General features: G+C 37.3%; 1 protein-coding gene across 3 annotated transcripts in view; it reads right to left on the bottom strand.

The window, feature by feature from the left end:
• Positions 1 to 14,327, bottom strand: part of NCAM2 (neural cell adhesion molecule 2) — a 515,560-nt gene that overhangs the window by 119,091 nt on the left and 382,142 nt on the right. For all 3 annotated transcript variants that reach the window (XM_089657373.1, XM_089657374.1, XM_089657375.1), the window contains 3 exons: positions 4,362 to 4,458; positions 3,381 to 3,554; positions 692 to 811 (listed from right to left, as the gene is read on the bottom strand). In XM_089657373.1, the coding sequence (XP_089513499.1) occupies positions 692 to 811; positions 3,381 to 3,554; positions 4,362 to 4,458 (391 nt within the window). The remainder of the gene's footprint in view (positions 1 to 691; positions 812 to 3,380; positions 3,555 to 4,361; positions 4,459 to 14,327) is intronic.

Raw genomic sequence — 14,327 nt, forward strand, 5'->3', positions numbered from 1 at the left:
CTACTGTAGATGCAACTGCCTCGGGGAACAGAAAGGGCATTCTAAATAGATAGGGGGTAGCAGCTTGTTATTGTTTGCTATGATTTCAAAGAAAATCATGCCAGAGTAACTAAGTAAAACTAAATCAGAGAGGCACACAAATGAGATTGTTTTTGTTTTCTAGCTTAAAAAAGTAATACCAAACATCTTGTAGCGTCTGCCCCTAGGCTGGACTTTAGTTTTTAATTTGTTTAATTTTGAAAGTTCAAATATGAGTACAGATTTACTTTGACTAAGTAACTATTTATTACTATATTAATTGCTATTTCTTTATTTAAGAATGGTTACAGGTTTATACACTATAACCTTAAAAATTAGAATAAACATTATAGAAGGTCAGTTGTTGATGGAAAAATGTATGTATAAAACAGGGCAGGTAAATGGGGGGGGAGGTGACCTGCTCTTTGGAGGTACCGGAGAGAAAGGATTCAGAGAGTCAACGGTCACTAGCTAGGAGTGTCTATCTCTCTTAAAGAGAAAGTAAAATCAGTCCAGTAAAACTGTTTTCTTATAAACTTCTTATTTGTTCTGCCAGGAGAGGACAAGGTCCTCCATATATTTTAGTTTGTATTGTAATAAATGTTTGATAAGTTCTATGTTATTTATGACACGGAAAAGCAAAACTTTGGACAATTAAAAAAAATATACTCACGGACTGGAAGCGTCTGAAAAATTTCAGTTTTACTATATTCCCCTTGTCCTTTTCCATTAACAGCAGCAACCCTGACTTCATATGTTGTATTAGCTTCCAGATTGCCCAGAACAACAATTGCTATTAACAACAAAAAAAAGCACATTAAATACATTTTAGTGTTTAAACCACATACATTCTTCCTAAAAACAGCTTCTAATAATTACATTACATTGTATCAAGCGTGACTTTATAAAATATTAAAACAATAATACATTTTTTTCAGTCATGAAAGAATGTTTCCTTACTTTTTTAATCTCCATTTTCTTATGAGAGTAATAAAGGTGACCTATCGGGTTGGTCAAGATTTGTCAGCTACTGATTAGCTAAGCTATCAGTGATGCCGAGTTCCGAGTGGATCAAACCTTATCAGCACACACAGTAATGTGATCCACCATGGAAGTAATACAAGCCTTAGGAGTTGGGCAGTATTAGTTTGCACTAAAAGAAGGAAGCCTTTGCTGTGCCATTCTGACTGGAACCCTTAAATAATTATATGAATATATGTTGAAGTAAACACAATAATGTGATGCAAATAACAAGAGTAAGTTATGACAAAGATGATTGGCCTTAATAAGTAGAGAGTGTTAACTCTGAAAATGGTACTAAATGCTTTTGTTTATCTTTTACCTACAGATAAACCTATGATAAGGCTTACCTGTAGGCACTGTAAATATCTTCTAAACATGCACCGTTTAGGAGATATTTGCTTGTGAATCCGCTGGTGACATCACTGGTGCATGCGCTCTGAAGGAACGGCGTATCGGTGCCATTCCTTCAGAGCCCTGTGCTGTAAACTGTGTGTGCAGGAGTGATGTCATCATGAATCATCCATTAAAAGGACCAGAGTTCTTGAACCCAGAAGGAAGACCAGGCAAAGATGGAAGCCCTGTCAGCAGTGATAGCATGCCATTGGAGTTCTTCATTTTAAGGTAAGTTTTACATAAAGCGCAAGAATGCAATGCATACTAGCACATTGTAGTATTGCTTTGCAGGAGGAAAGGTTTTTTTTTCCTCCGTGTTAACTATTGCTTTAAAGTGATTCTAAAGGCTTATTATTTTAAAGAAAAAATAACAAACATGCCCATATTTACCAGCTGTTTGCAGTGGTTTTGCACAGAGCAGCCTGGATCCTCCTCTTCTCAGGTCCCCCGCAGGCTCTCCTGGCCACTCCCTCCTGGCCGGTGCCCCCACAGCAAGCAGCTTGCTATTGGAGCACCCGCTGCTCTGTGTGTCAATTCACACACAGAGCCGTGGCTTGGCTCTGCTCCCTCTCTCTTCTCATTGGCTCACTGGCTGTGATTGGCAGCAGTGGGAGCCAATGGCTCTGGTTTCTGTCTCAGCCAATGAGAAGAGAGAATCCCAGGACAGCCAAGACTCCAGTGCACATTGCTCGAGAGGGGGCTTAGGTGAGTATTCGGGGGGGGGCTGCTGCACACACAAGCTTTTCATACCTTCATGCATAGAATGCATGATGGTAAAAAACCTTGAGCCTTTAGAACCACTTTAAGTGCAGTAAGCTGTAGCAGTCGATCATAGGCTGTATGTGCTAATATTTCTAATCTGTTATGACGATGATAATGATGATTATTATTATTATTCCAGGGTTCTCAATTATTCAACTAAATGGCTTTATTTTTTCTGACTATAATTGGGTAATTGGAGTTGAATTGAAGCACATTGCAAAAGAACATATGTGACAAAAAGGATAAAAATCACCATTACAACTGCCTTAGTTTGTGGCCAACCAATTAAACAAAAATAAATGCATGAACATGGTTAGTCCTGCTAGGACAATACTTCAATAATCATTATCTGTTCAAATATTTTTCAACAATTACATCTCTAACATTTCTGTTCAGGCTCTAATGCTCTGTGTACAACCTTTTCTGTTTGTGTTCAACCTTTTCAATTACAACTGACTTAGTTTGTAGCCAATCAATTATTAAACAAGATAAATATATAAATAAAAGCATGAATGTGATTTGTCGTGCTGGGAGGATACTTTAATAATCATTATCTGTTCAAATACTGTATTTTTCAACAATTAACTCTCTAGCATTTCTGTTTAGGCTCTAATGCAGTGTACAACATTTTCTATGTAGAAGGATTCTGAACACCTGCTATGAACTACACAAGAATACCATATATGTAATCTGTTACTGCCTTTTAGCTAGTCAAGGGTTTTTCTATACATCCCATTATTTTGAATGCCCACTCTGTACGAATTTATTTTTTAATAATATTAAACTTGCTTAGCACCTACAGGTCCTACCCTAACACAGTAGCTAAGCAATGGACAAAACATTGAGACCAGAGCTAAGTAAGGTCAGAACGGCTGTTGTAAAAAGCATAAAAGGAGGATGTGCTTGTGAGGAGATGGAGGATAGGAAATAGGCAGGGTTAATAAACAGCTTCTAGTGTAGATCAACTGTAATTTTTAAATGGCTGAGAAGGTAAAAACCAAGTTGATCATCTAGTTTTTTTAAAGTCGTTCAACTTTACATACTTAACTCGCTAACAAGTTTAAATGGAAAATACTTTCATTCATGACAAAAATAAAGGTCTCACATGCTTAAAAAAAATCTAATCAAACATTGTACTTAATTATAAAGATATTCATTCTCATTTTTTACACTAATAAACTCACTTTGCGTTCCATGGGAATGGACAACTTTCCAAATATCTGATGACACTTCTTTAAAATCCATTTGGTAATGGTGAATTGGCACGCCACCGTGTGAGTCTGGCTTGTTGAAAAATACTTTGGCATATGTCTGTGACAGCTCTATAACTCGCAAACCATGTGGACTGGAAGGTACATCTACAACAAGCATATTAAACATAAATTCATTAAAACTGGAAAGGTAAATTCAAGTACAGTGTATGTTTTAAGATTTTTTTTATATAAGACTATATATAGGATTGACTGAAGAGCACAGCATTTGTGTGCACCTAAGCCTAACAAAGCAACAGAGAGGGGAAAACTTACACAGAATCTGATGCGGCTGTAGCAATCAATCAGCTTCCAAGTTTTATTGTCAAAGCTGAAGTTAGAAGCTGATTGGTTACAATATACAGCTGTCCAGTTTTAGTAAATCTACCCCATTGCATCATAAATATGTATATTACATCAAGAATATTACGTTCAGTCATCTTTTTTTTTTCTGTTTTACAATCATTTCTAAAGACATTAACTGGAAAACTGTATATTACATCCGTTTTACCTATAATCTTAAAAAAAAGTTTAATAACTTTTTGGAAACAAAGGAATAATATACACAATTTAGGGTGTATTCATAAAAAAATCACAGAGCTATTCATCATGTGAAACTGCATTGTGCTGATGATCATATGAAATAAATACTCAATTAATATGACCATATGCTCTATCTAGTAGCCATAATTCAGTTTTTTCATGCTTGCACTCTATACCTGTAAATTAAAAACATTTGACCTGGTGAGAAAAGAGCCTAATAACATTCATTTTGCCCAATTTGCACAACATGAATGTAGCTGCAGTTTATATACATACACACACACAGTATATACACACACCCCAAGGTGTTTATTGCACAGAAAGCTAATAATCTTTAGACAAGTATGTTAATCACGACTGTGTAATACCTACCAGCCAGAGTTAGTATATATTCCTGGATCCTTGATCCTATTGAATTGATGGCTGTACAGTTATATCGTCCAAAATCATTATCTGATATTGGAGTTATCTTTAAATAAAAATAGAAAAGAGAAGAAAACATATTATTTCATATCTACACAATTAATAATGAGGTGATTATTGTTCAAAAAGAAACCAACCAAAAGTCAAAACTCTAATATATAGCAAAATAAATGTGGTTCTTCATATTTTAAAGGATAAGTTTACCCGTATTTAAGGTGGAACATGTAACATGTTCCCATAACCACAGCAATGCCTGCCGCCCCCCCTGACAGATAGTACAAGGAGATCTTTCCTTTTACTATCCATCAGATTTGAAAACAGTGTGGGTCCGCCCACAAGCCCACATCTCATTCACGAGTGCCTATAACTCCCGACATCCTTAGCGGCTGTAGGCTTGTGGTTTGCAATAAGCTACCATGGTTCTGTGGAGTGCAGTGGTAGTTAATTGAAGCTTCCTGTCAGAATTTCTGCTTGTTCGTACATCCTGTATGGCAAGCAGATATTCTGACAGGTCTGCAGGAGACCTGCCTTGCATCAGCAATCTACTGATCGCTGATGCAATGCTTTCCAGGCTCCTTTGGACAAACATAATAAATGCACATTTTTTTTACCTGCAAAAAAATTTGCATTTATTTTTGTCCAAAAGGTGAACTTATCCTTTAAGCGCCCTTATACAATGAGCCTAAGAATACATTTAGGAAACTTGCTACAGAAATCGTCATTGATTAATACAATTAAAATGTTGGCTGGTTGAAACAAGCTGTAACAAACACCAAGTGATATAAACAAGGAAATATAGGGGTTGATTCACTAAAACTGGAGCGTGCCAAATCTGGTGCAGCTGTTTATGGTAGCCAATCAGCTTCTAACTTTAGTTTGTTTAATTAAACTTTGACAAAAAAAATGGAAGTTGATTGATTTCTATGCAGAGCTGCACCAGATTATGCACTCTCCAGTTTCAGCAAATCAACCCCAAAATGAAACATACATTGGGGTTAATTTACTAAAGCCAACACGCTGTTTACTATGCAGGGGATTTTTTCCTCAATTAAGTGAATGTAATGAAAATTTACTTTGCAAAGAATACCCAACCAATTAGGTTACGTCTCACAAATGCACCAAATGTAAACATCAATGACACAATCTCCCTATATAACTATGGAGTCTGGGATACAGCTGTCCACATTCATGTGCAGTTTCCTGTCTTGTCTTGTGACTGCTCCAAGCATGTATATATTTTAAAAAGGGAACACTTAATGATATATCCAGCTTGTGATATTATTCTGGCAGGTTAGCAATACCTGTTCAACTGTTACTGAACAATACACCAAAAAAATGAATGCACATTGAAAATAGGTACTGATATGGTAGCACAGATGGAGCAAATCAAAGGATATAGAATATGTGCAGCACTGTTGTGGCTATAAAGTTTCAGCAGAGCTCTCTTTAATTCCATTGTTGAAGGTTATAATTGGATAATCCAAGGGTGTCTTGTTTGGTTTTGACTCCAGTAATTCAGAAGGATTGAAAATTACAATAAACCATCCATACCTAAGCTCATTAAACCAGTACTGATGGCATACGAATCATGACTGATATTGTCCCTCCATTAATGCTCCAGCAGTCCATTCTGTCTCAATATGTTTATTCCACAAAGAAAGCGCATACAGATTGTAGGGACTGAAGATGAAATAGTCTACAAATTACACTCTCCACAGTAGAGTTTTTTTTAGCAATGTTCTAAAATGTTCATATGCTGTAGATATGTATTTATTTTCACTTGGGAAAATCTAACTTCCTACAAATTTCCATAACAATAATAGTGTCAGGCCACAGACTGGGGTTGATTTACTACTGGAGAATTCAAAAGCTGGTGCAGCTGTGTATTGTAGCCAATCAGCTTCTAGCTTCAGCTTGATCAATTAAGCTTTGACAAAAAAAACCTGGAAGCGGATTGGTTTCTGTACAGAATTGCACCAGTTCTTGCACTCTCCAGCAGAGATCAGAGAAAAGGAAAGGTGCAGGAGGGGTAGGAATATAAAAGGTAGGGATTAGGGGTGAAATCAGGAAATTAATCCATGCCAGCAGTCAACATTGTATAGGTCAATTGTGAGATTGGTCCACTCAAAGGGATTCTATTACTGATGAATGTATGCAGCAGTGGACTATGATCTGCTGTATTTGCTTCCAGTCCTCTTGGGCCATACCAATCCCAAGGTCCTTCTCCCACTATAAGCATTTGCACTGGAATGCTATCTGTGTGCCTGTAAATCAGCTATAACATATCAGCCACTATATTTTTCCAGCTCTCTCATGTATTCCCAATCTATTCAAAGTTTAATTATCTTAAACTTTATTGATGGATTTTATGAAGTCATGACAATTAATTAGTTGTAAAAGATCTGCAATGGAAATTTGAACAGACATAATCAGAAATTGGTAAACAATTTTTATCTTGGTAATTACAGTTTTCTGTAACTGATATTGAAATTCAAGTACAAAGCGTAGTTGGGAAATGGCAAGAAGTATATAACTGAGGAAATGCAAAAATCAACCCAAGCTCCGATGGTTAGTGACTCAAAACTGCAGACTTTAAATATTAAAACACTTAATACTTCAACAGAAAGAGACACCATTTCCATCGTTGTCTGTAGGAAGTGTTTTTTCATAAAGATGTCCTTTGTATACCACCAATAATAGTAATCCATGGGTATCCACTTCTGTACTTCATACTTTTCACGTAGTGCTTTTTATTTAAGTTGCATCCTGCCTTCATTCACTTGTGATTGCATACATTTAAACATTAAGCCTCATTTTAATGCAAAAATAGTGTTTCTTATGAACAAAAAAATGTATCTTGATGTGAAAAATATCCATTTTCCATCCTTTCATTTTTTAACAAGAGAATGTAATAAAATTTGTAGATACTTTGTTGGCTGTCCTGTTGAATTGTTGTAATATTAGTCCAGTGAGCCAGCACATTGTTGTGTTTCAATTGCAGTGAATGGTTATTTTATCTTAAGAATGCCTTTGTCAAAGGTCTTTTAAAAGGTACAATTTTTGTCTTGAATAATAAATATAAAGATATACAGTATGTGCATCCAGAGAATGAATCCATATGTCACTTAGGAAGTATAAGAACATTAAAAGACTGTAGTTTTTCGTTTTTTGGTGAACCATTTAATCAGCTGAACCTGATTGAAATCTTTTATTTTTTCACTTTGGTTCTATGCAACTGTGAATGAAAGTCCAATTACTTTAAAAAATAAACTGGTGAAAACTTATGCCATACAGTTTGAAGGTTTGTTCAAATGCCATTTGAAAAAAATAAAACAATTATACACAGAAATTCACTACAGGCAATGAAAGTATTGATGCTAAAGTCTCGAATTACTATTCATAGTCCAGTAAACAGATATTAGAAACTGTATAAAATTAAAAAACTGTATAAGCAAAAACACAACACTAAAAAAACATCAAACATACTTAAAGCAATGAGCTAATCTGAAAGAATCACACAGATATAGAATCACACACACATAAAGGCAATCAAATATATGTTATGACATTTAAGAACTAGAAACAACTGAAGACATTATATACTAGTCTATAAATCATAAAATACCACATCTAATATAATATATCGCAAAAAAATTACCCAATGCCTTTTTAGTGTTAAATGTTGAAATTAACCACTTGCCTACTGGACACTTATAACCCCTTCCTGCCCAGGTCAATTTTCAGCTTTCAGTGCTGTTGCACTTGAATGACAATTGAGCAGTCATGCAACACTGTACCCATATGAATTGTTTATAATTTTTTTTCACACAAATAGAGCTTTATTTTGGGGGTATTTAATCGCCACTGGGTGTTTTATTTTTTGTGCTATAAACAAAAAAATAGCAAACAATTAAAAAAAAAAGGTTTTTCTTTGTTTCTATTATAAAATTTAGCAAACAGGTAATTGTTCTCCTTCACTGATGTGCATTGATGAGGCTGCACTGATAGGCAGCACTGATAGCGCTGATACGCAACACTGATGGGCACTGATATGCGGCACTGATAGGTGGCACTGATGAGGTAGCACGGATAGGCAGCACTGATGGGCATTGACAGGCAGCACTGATAGGCGGCACTGATGAGCTGACACTGATGATGCTGCACAGATATGCAGCAATGATGGGCACTGATAGGTGGCATGGATGGGTACTGATAGGTGGCACTGATGGGTGGCACGGATGGGCAGCCCTGATGGGCACTGTTGGGTGGCACTGACTGATGGCACAGACTTGTGGCACTGCTGGGCACTGACTGGTGGCACTGCTTGTCATGGATTGGTAGCACTTCTGGGCAGCACTGATGGGTGGCACTGATGGGGACACTGCTGGGCACAGGTGGGTGGCACTATTGAGCACTGGTGGGCACAGGTGGATGGCACTGCTTGGCACTTGTGGGTGGCACTGCTGGGCACAGGTGGATGACACTGGTGGGTGGCACTGATCATCAGTGCCCTGATGATCTGGGCCGATCTGTTTTCTGATAATTGCCGGTTATCGGCGGTACTTTCCTCACGCTGTGACAGCATGAGGAAAATGCAGCTAATAACCGGCAACTGCATTTACCCTGTGATCTTCTGTGTCATTGGACACAGCTGATCATGTGGTAAAAGGCTGCTGTGATTAGCCTTTTACCACATCACGTGATCAGCTGTGTCCTTAGGTCACAGCAATCATGCAGATCGCCGGGTGCACACTGTGGAAGGGCGCATTCTTGGAGGACATTATATGACTCCCTCCCAGAACTGGACAACCATGCTGTAGTCGTCATTTGGCTATAGCACGGTTGCCCAGTGGTTAAATGTAATTAATCCATGTAGTGACCATTGACTGTTTTTCTAGCGTTTTTTCCTTTATTCATATTTTCTTTTATTACAAAACTTTTATAATTTTACTTACCAACATGTACTGTACAAAAACCAGGAAGGTGGCATGGTAACTGGGGGTCTCTAAAAAGGTTTTCCAGTAAAGGAAGGGGAAATAGGGAACAAATGGTAGGAAATAAAGTAAACACTACCATATTGCATCCACCCTAAAAGCACTGGTGTATTCCCCTTTTATTGTGAAAACTTGGATCGAAAATCAGCTGGTTCAGCAAGGACCTAATGCATTTCAATCCATCTATGGTTTTTCCTGTTTGATATAAGTAGATCTAATGATCAACTTCTCTGAAACAGGACAGTTGAAAATATCACCATATTGCACCAACCTTAAAAGTATTGTGGTAAGCATTTTGGGGCACTCTCTTTTGATAATGAAAGAAGTACACTCATGAAAGCCTTCACATTAGGTTGGCCATAGATTGATCCAAAATTGGCTGGTTCAGCAAGCACTATCCAAATTTCAATCTATCTCTTGCCTTTTCCATTTGAGAAGAGTTGATCTAATGATTGACTTCTATGTTACAGGACTGTTGGTAATTTTTTGTTTCATCAGCTGATCAGTATGTCTGACATCAGAGGAGTCCAGATGTCAGAATACAATAGCGCAACAGAGAGTATTCCCTTATCCACCTTGCTTGTGTGGATGGGAGAATCCATCCGTTTTCTATTTATTGAGTCATCTATGTCCAGTTTTAGAATCTGGTATACATGTTCTATTAGGTTACCATATTTGTAATTGTCTTAGAAATGTACAAATTATCTATCACTTGTCCTCCTACATGTTACCTTGTAGATGTTGGCAAGAAAATAACGTTGATATTTAGCCAAACAAACATTATAAAGTGTGTAGGCCATTGATATTTAGTCTGGTGCATATATGCTGAGAAGTAGAATATTAGGGTATTAACCCAGTAATCTACACCGAATTACAACAGTCAGTGCTGCCTCTGGTTTATGTAACTATTCTGACCACATCCTGTAAATTTTATTAGTACAGCCTAATTGTTGGTATGGAAGTTTTTCTAGCCTAAGATACGAGTTAAAGTGTTACTAAACCCACAACAGTAAAATCAGTCTGGATATGCAGTAAAGCATGCTTGTTATAATCACTGTGGAACCTAAGGGGTTCATCCTCTGCATTGTGTAAAAAGGCTGTTTGATCTTGACTTCTCTGCCCCTCCTCTTGTTGAAATGACCACCTGATACAGACTGAACCCGTGGTCACATGCTCAGTTTGGAGTGTATTGCTAGAGAGTTTTTTTTTCTTGGAAGTGTGCATGTGATTAGCACAGGGTCAATTAGCACTGTCACAGAGGGTCAGGGGATTTCCATCCTCCTAGAGCAGGGGTAGGCAACCTGCGGCTCTCCAGCTGTTGTGGAACTACATTTCCCATGAGGCATTGCAAAGATTACAAAACTGACAGTTACGGCAATGACTTGCAGAGGCATGATGGAACTTATAGTCCTGCAACAGCTGGAGAGCTGCAGTTTGCCTACCCCTGTCCTAGAGCATAAAGAAAACTCCTCCTACAAGCTTAAACTAGTGGTGGGCTGAACACTGATAGAAGTCACAAGACAGCTCTAACTGCTGATGAGAAAAGGTATTTAGCAGTTTATATTTACTTAAATTATTGCACTTCCATGTTGTGTGTACTGTGGGAGACCAGATATAGTGAATGTAGGGTCCGGGGTTTAGTAACACTTTAACTTACATTATCTACTCTGTTACTGTGGGAGGTGAAGGAGATATCCTTTTTTCAATTTTCTAGCTTAAAAAAGACTATGTTAATAGATCAAGTCTGACGATGGTTGTCAGCTGGTGGCTCAAACAAGCAATGCAGGTGATGTTCTCAAAACAAATATTTTGGTAATCAGTTCAATGACATTTTGTCAGTAGCAGAACAGTTTTGGGAAGTGCCAAAACATGTAGCAAATTGCCTTTCTCAACATGACATCTGGTGTTTGGAGGGAGAGTCCCAGCTACCAAACTGTTGGATCGATTGTGGAGTTCCATAAACCCTGTGTAATGAACAGCTGCAAAGGTCTCTTGGTGTCTTGAACTTGGTGTTGGAGAGGGAAACATGAGTGATGCATCAGAATAATATCTCATTGTTTGTCATCTATTTGGACTACATCATGTTCCTATTTAAAGATTAATTCCAGGTATGACATTTTTACAGTTTAGACCACCAATGCAACTCTGCATATCCCATACCTGTGGGATCCTTCTATAAGCTTGAAGTAACTGTAGTAGACACCCCTACCCCAGTGATCTCCACTAGCTTCTGGGTCCTTTGAAAAATGGTTGCCCTGATAAATTGTGAACACTGGAGGTTGACCACTCAACATGGGACCTGGAAGCTTGTTGGATAGATCCCACAGGTGTGGAATATGCATAGTTACATTGGTGCAAGCCGGATTCTACATGTGAGAGGGGCAGTATGTACCTATGAATGAAGTAGGTTGGTGTAGATGTGGGATATTGTGCATATTTAGTCATAGATCCAAGTAGGCTTATGCATAGGTAATGAGTAGGTCATTCCAAAGGAGGAAGCCAGAGATTCTACTCTGAAAATGTTTTGCAGTTATTCTAATTTAATTCTACAAAAAGTATAAAACAAGCTTCTCCTCTGTATTGCCCTTGCTGAAACCTGTGAAACAGGGTTGTTACTTTAGGGAAATTAATGCTATAACCAAAATCTACATTACAAAAGCAAGAATAACTAATAAAAGCCTTCATTATCAATGCTTAATGTGGTAATTTCTATTCATTCACTGAAAAAAGTAAACATCTTTCCATATCAGTTTCTAATTTCTTAGATCCATTACTTTACCACTAACTATAATAGGCTAACAGCATTATTTGTTCTGCAGTAAAATCACACAGCAGTGTTGTCACCCTGAGGACAGGACAGTCTTAGAAAGACATATAGTTTTAATGGATTTTAAGCAAATGACAAACCAATTAAAGCCCAACTCCAGCTAGCACATATTATGCAATTACATCAACAGATTTATTTATCTTTTGATAAAAAAGTTTAAACTACATAAATAAAAAGTTCAATGTCTTTTGTAACCCTTGTAAACAAAACCTAATAAGACCATGTAATGGGGGACATGGGTAAATGTTTCTGTGTTAAAGCAGTAGTAAACTTAAAAAAAAAAAAGATTTTCCCCTGCAAGGTAATGCTATCATGTGCTAGTATTATATAATGAAAGACTTATCTGAAATTTACCTGAGAACAAAGCCCTCCTGTCACTGCAGAGGCTTTCATTTTTACCTGTTCTTTCTTCTGGGTTCCCACTTGAATGGCTGAAGCTGCAATGACATTACTCCCGTGCATGCGCGCTGGAGATACAGCCACAGCACACAGCTCTGCAGGAATGGCACGGGTATGCTGTTCCTTCAGTGTGCATGCATCGGTGATGTCACCAGCTGCCACTCACTAGAATATGTCCTAAATGGTGCACTTTTAAGAGATATTAATTTTACCTACAGGTAGGCTTTATTGTAAGTTTACCTGTAGGTAAAAGTATAAAAATATGAGTTTACTACCACTTTAATGATAGTCACAGACTGCATCCTATATGTTTTATTTTATTCTGCCTATAATTTAACTTGAACTAAAATGTAATATATGCTGGCTTACTATATTAATAAATTAGGGTAATAAGTAACTAATTTTAACCCTTTCGTGCCTAAGGGTAAAACAAATCTAAATGCTTAAGCACTATTTTGCAACGTTGACATGTGTTAGTAAAACCGTACATATTATCACAACTACTTTGTACATCCAGGTGAATTATACCGCATTTTTTTCAGGGTAAATTGGGCTTTCATTTGGTGGTAAATTGTAATGGATATCTCCTGATTTTTTTATTATCAAATGAAAACTGGCCCAAATTAGTATAAAAAATTTTTTTTTATTTTATTAAACTGTGTGTTTCTTGTTACTACCATAAACTACCACCAAAGAACAACCCAAAATAAATTCTCCAGCTCTTGACAATCACAGTGATACCATATATGTGTATGTTATTTGTTCTTTGTGCCCATAGTACAGCCCAGAAACAATAGTGCGCATTTTGTTTTTGTAATTTTTTTTTCACCTAAAACACACTGACACTGACATTGACACTAACTGACACTGATACAAATTTTTTTTTAATCCTCACCTTTGACCCTGACCTTTTGACCTTGACCTTTGACCCTGACCTTGACCCAAACAATAACCCTGGCACTGAACTAGATCAAACCTTGATCTAGGTATTTTTTCTTTATTTTTTATTTTATTCTGTTAATATTTATTTATATATATATTTTTTTTAACAAACATTTTTTTTCTCTCTATGCCAGGAGTTAGAGAGATACAGTGTATCTCTCATCTCCATTCATAGAGAGAAAAAAACAAGGGGGCTGGGCTGCACAGTGACTGATCACTGTGATAGCCAATCAAAGGCTATCACAGAGATCATGTGACCCAGAATCGGGAGTCCTAAGTCCCGATCGTTAGAACGGGACCCGGGGCTCTCAGTGACACTGAGGTCTTTGTGCTGGGAGCGCGCAGTGCAGCGCGCTCCCAACACAAAGACAGGTACGCAAATATGCGGCCCCATGGAAAAAAGCCCAGTTCTGTGAGGCAGCATATTTGTGTGACGTCGGCGTCAAGGGGTTAAAGTCCAAATCAGCTGTTATATCACTAAGTTTAATTAAGCTTTTTAAAGCAATGTATATCACAATTTACACAGATCATTTCACAGTTGTTTTCTAAAAATTGTTTTAATTTTCTTTTCCCTTCAACCTACCATTTAGGCAGGTTACAGCATTACTCAAACTTAGGGAGACAGTCAGGGAATTCATAAAAATTGTTGAAGCCACTCTTTAAAATACCCTCAGTATATGCACTGAAATTGTTGGTGGTTTTGGCCAATTCATGTACCTGTCTCACACTGGTACATGAATATGTCAGCATTGG

This window comes from Staurois parvus, unplaced genomic scaffold (genome assembly GCF_062004578.1).
Source record: "Staurois parvus isolate SC_StPar_1 unplaced genomic scaffold, SC_StPar_1.0 ptg000988l, whole genome shotgun sequence".
Lineage (NCBI taxonomy): Eukaryota > Metazoa > Chordata > Amphibia > Anura > Ranidae > Staurois > Staurois parvus.